We start from the raw sequence: 3,606 nt of genomic DNA on the forward strand, positions 1-3,606 counted from the left end.
GTCACTATTTCCAGGCCAGATGCAGTGGTTCATGTCTGTAATCCCAGCATTTTGATGGGGGCCAAGGTGGGCGGATCACTTGAGGTCAGGAGATCGAGAGAAACCAGATCTCTACAAAAATTAGCCAGGCTGGTGGCAAACATCTGTAATCCCAGCTACTCAGGTGGCCAAGGCATGAAAATTGCTTGAACCCAGGAGGCAGAGGTTGCAGTGAGCCAGGGTGATATCACTATACTCTAGCCTGGGCAACAGAGGAAGACTCTGTCTCAAAAACAAACAGAAAAAAAACTCATTACTTCCAAAAGCTCCCGTCTGACCTCCCAATTTAAAATGTTTCAGAAAAATCACATTAATTTGTTTCTCATCTGTCTACCCCAGTAGGCTGCTCACTCTTCAAGGGCAAAGACCTTGTCTGTCTTCTTCACATCTGTGCCCCATTGCCTGGAACAGTGTCTGGCATCAAGCTCTCAATGAATCTACGCTGAATAAAGGAATCAGGAAGCTCTTTATTTTACAGATGAGGAATCTTGGATCCAGAACAGTGAAGTGATCACATGGGTATTTCTTTTCTTTTTTTTCTTTTTTTTTTTGAGACAGAGTTTCACTTTTGTTGCCCAGTGCAATGGCATGACCTTGGCTCACTGCAACCTCTGCCTCCCGGGTTTAAGCAATTCTGCCTCAGGCTCCCAAATAGCTGGAATTACAGGCATGCGCCACCACACCAGGCTAATTTTTTGTATTTTTAGTAGAAACGGGGTTTCACCATGTTAGCCAGGCTGGTCTCAAACTCCTGACATCACCTGATCCACCCACCTTGGCCTCCCAAAATACTAGAATTATAGGTGTGAGCCATCGCACCCGGCCTATTATTTTTATTTTTATTTTTATTTAGAGGCAGGATCTGACTCTGTAGCCCAGGATGGACTACAATGGCACCACCTTGGCTCACTGCAACCTCCGTCTCCCAGGCTCAAGTGATCCTCCCCACTCAGCCTCCTAAATAGCTGGGACTACAGGTGCATGACACCATGCCCAGCTAATTATTATTTTTTAAACTCTTTGTAGAGATGGGGTTTCACTACATTGCCCAGGCTGGTCTCAGACTCCTGGGCTCAAGCAATCATCCCACCTCAGTCTCCCCAAATGCTCTGATTACAGGCATGAGCCACTGTACCTGTCCTCCCATGGGTCTGTCTACTAAACTACATACCCCGAATATAGAGCATGGATGTGCTTCTAAACCAGTGACCAGCAAACTCTCTCTGTAAGGGGTCAGAGAGCAAATATCTTTGGCTTTGCAGCCCATATGATCTATGTCACAGCCACTCGCCTCTGCCATTGTTAGTAACAAAGGGAGGGATAATATATAAATGAATGAATGTGGCTATATTCCAATAAAACTTTATTAACAAACACCAACATTTGAATTTCATATGATTTTCTTTTTTTTTTTTTCTCGAGACAGGGTCTTGCTCTGTCACCCAGGCTGTAATGCAATGGTGCAATCACAGCTCATTGCAGCCTCAACCTCCCTGGGCTCAAGCAATCCTCCCACCTCAGCCTCCTGAGCAGCTAGAACTACAGGCACGCATCATCATACCCAGCTAATTTTTTTACGTTTTGTAGAAACGGGGTCTCGCTATGTCACAAGGGCTGGTCTCAAACTCCTGGGCTCAAGTCATCTACCCACCTCAGCCTCCCAAAGTGCCGGGATTACAGACATGAGCCATTGCACCTGGCTTTTATATGGTTTTCATGTCACAAATATCCTTTGATTTTTTTCAACCATTTAAAAATATAAAAAATATTTATAGTCTGCAGGCCATATAGCAGGCTGTAGTTTGCAACCTCCCACTCTAAATTCTTTTTTTAATAATTTTTTGTAGAGATAGAAAATGATCCTCTGGCCTTGGCCTCCCAAAGTGCTGGGATTAACAGGCATGGGCCACGGCACCCAGCCTGCTCTAATTCATATGCATGTATCAGCAGATACGATAGGATGTTTAAGGAAAGCACAGTAGGAAGGGTGGCTCATGCCAAGCCCTGTAGTTAGCACTAAAGTATAAGAGTGCTCACGGCCAAGCACGGTGGCTCACGCCTGTAATCCCAGCACTTTGGGGGCCGAGGCGGGCGGATCTCCTGAAGTTAGGAGTTCAAGACCAGCCTGGCCAACATGGTAAAACTCTGTCTCTACTAAAAATGCAAAAATTAGCTGGGCTTGGTGTCAGGTACCTGTAATCCCAGCTCCTAGGGAGGCTGAGGTAAGAGAATCACTTGAACCGGGGAGGCAGAGGTCGCAGTGAGCCAGGATCACACCACTGCATTCCAGCCTAGGCGACAGAGTGAGACTCTGTCTCAAAAAAAAAAAAAAAAAATGCTCACTACACCTGACAAAGCAAGCAATATATTAAACAAATGAGAAAAACTGGAGCTCAGAGATCTTAAGCTATTTACTCAAAGTGACACAGAACTCAGTGACAGCCTTTGGACTGGAATTCAGGCATCTAACTTGACTCCATATTTTTTTTTTTAGAGGCACGGTCTCCCCATGTTGCCCAGGCTGGAATGCTGTGGCTGTTCATAGGTGCAATTATGGTGCATTGCAGCGTAGAACTCCTGGACTCAAGCAATCCTCCCGCCTCTGCCTCCTGAGTAGCTGGGACTACAGTCCCACACCACTGCACCTGGCTTTGATTGCAATATACTGTAACTTTGTTACATAATAAGATGATATTAATAGCTAGGATGATATTAACAACAAGCTAAAAATAAAAGCTCATTAATATGCCAGGAGCCATTTAAAGCACTTTTTAAATTTATTTTTCTTTTTTTTTGAGACGAGTCTAGTTCTGTCACGCAGGCTGGAGTGCAATGCCATGATCTCGGCTCACTGCAACCTCCACCACCCAGGGATTAAGCAATTCTCTTGCCCCAGCCTCTGAGTAGCTGGGATTACAGGCGCCCGCCACCACACCGGGCTAATTTTTGTATTTTTAGTAGAGATGGGGTTTCACTACGTTGGTCAGGCTGGTCTCTAACTCCTGACCTTGGGTGCTCTGCCCACTTGGCCTCCCAAAGTGTTGGGATTACAGGCATAAACCAGTGCACCTGGCCTAAAGCACTTTATAAACTAGTATCTATTCTTCACAGCAACTCTAAGAAGCAGTAATTTTTTTTTTTTTTTTTTTTGAGATGAAGTCTTATTCTGTTGCCCAAGCTGGAGTACAGCGGTATGATCTCAGCTCACTGCAACCTCTGCCTCCGGTTCAAGCAATTCTCCTGCTTCAGACAGGTGCACACCACCATGCCCAGCTAATTTTTGTATTTTTAACAGAGACAGTGTTTCACTAGGTTGATCAGGCTGGTCCTGAACTTCTGACCTTGTGATCTGCTTGCCTTAGCTTCCCAAAGTGCTGGGATTAAGGGCTTGAGCCACCATGCCCAGCCATATATATATATATATATATATATATGTATGTATGTATTTTTTTAAATCTGTTTTAATTTTAGATTCAGGGGATACATGTGCAGGTTTTTTACAAGGGTATATTGAGTGGTGCTGAGGTTTGGGCTTCCATTAATCCCATAACCCAGAAACTGAACATA

General features: G+C 44.7%; 1 protein-coding gene across 1 annotated transcript in view; it reads right to left on the minus strand.

Annotated features, from left to right (window-relative positions):
* Positions 1-3,606, minus strand: part of VSIG10 (V-set and immunoglobulin domain containing 10) — a 45,244-nt gene that overhangs the window by 33,292 nt on the left and 8,346 nt on the right. The window contains exon 3 of the mRNA XM_037738921.1: positions 1,687-1,690. Within this exon, the coding sequence (XP_037594849.1) occupies positions 1,687-1,690 (4 nt within the window). The remainder of the gene's footprint in view (positions 1-1,686; positions 1,691-3,606) is intronic.

This window comes from Cebus imitator, unplaced genomic scaffold (assembly GCF_001604975.1).
Source record: "Cebus imitator isolate Cc_AM_T3 unplaced genomic scaffold, Cebus_imitator-1.0 Scaffold59, whole genome shotgun sequence".
Classification (NCBI taxonomy): domain Eukaryota; kingdom Metazoa; phylum Chordata; class Mammalia; order Primates; family Cebidae; genus Cebus; species Cebus imitator.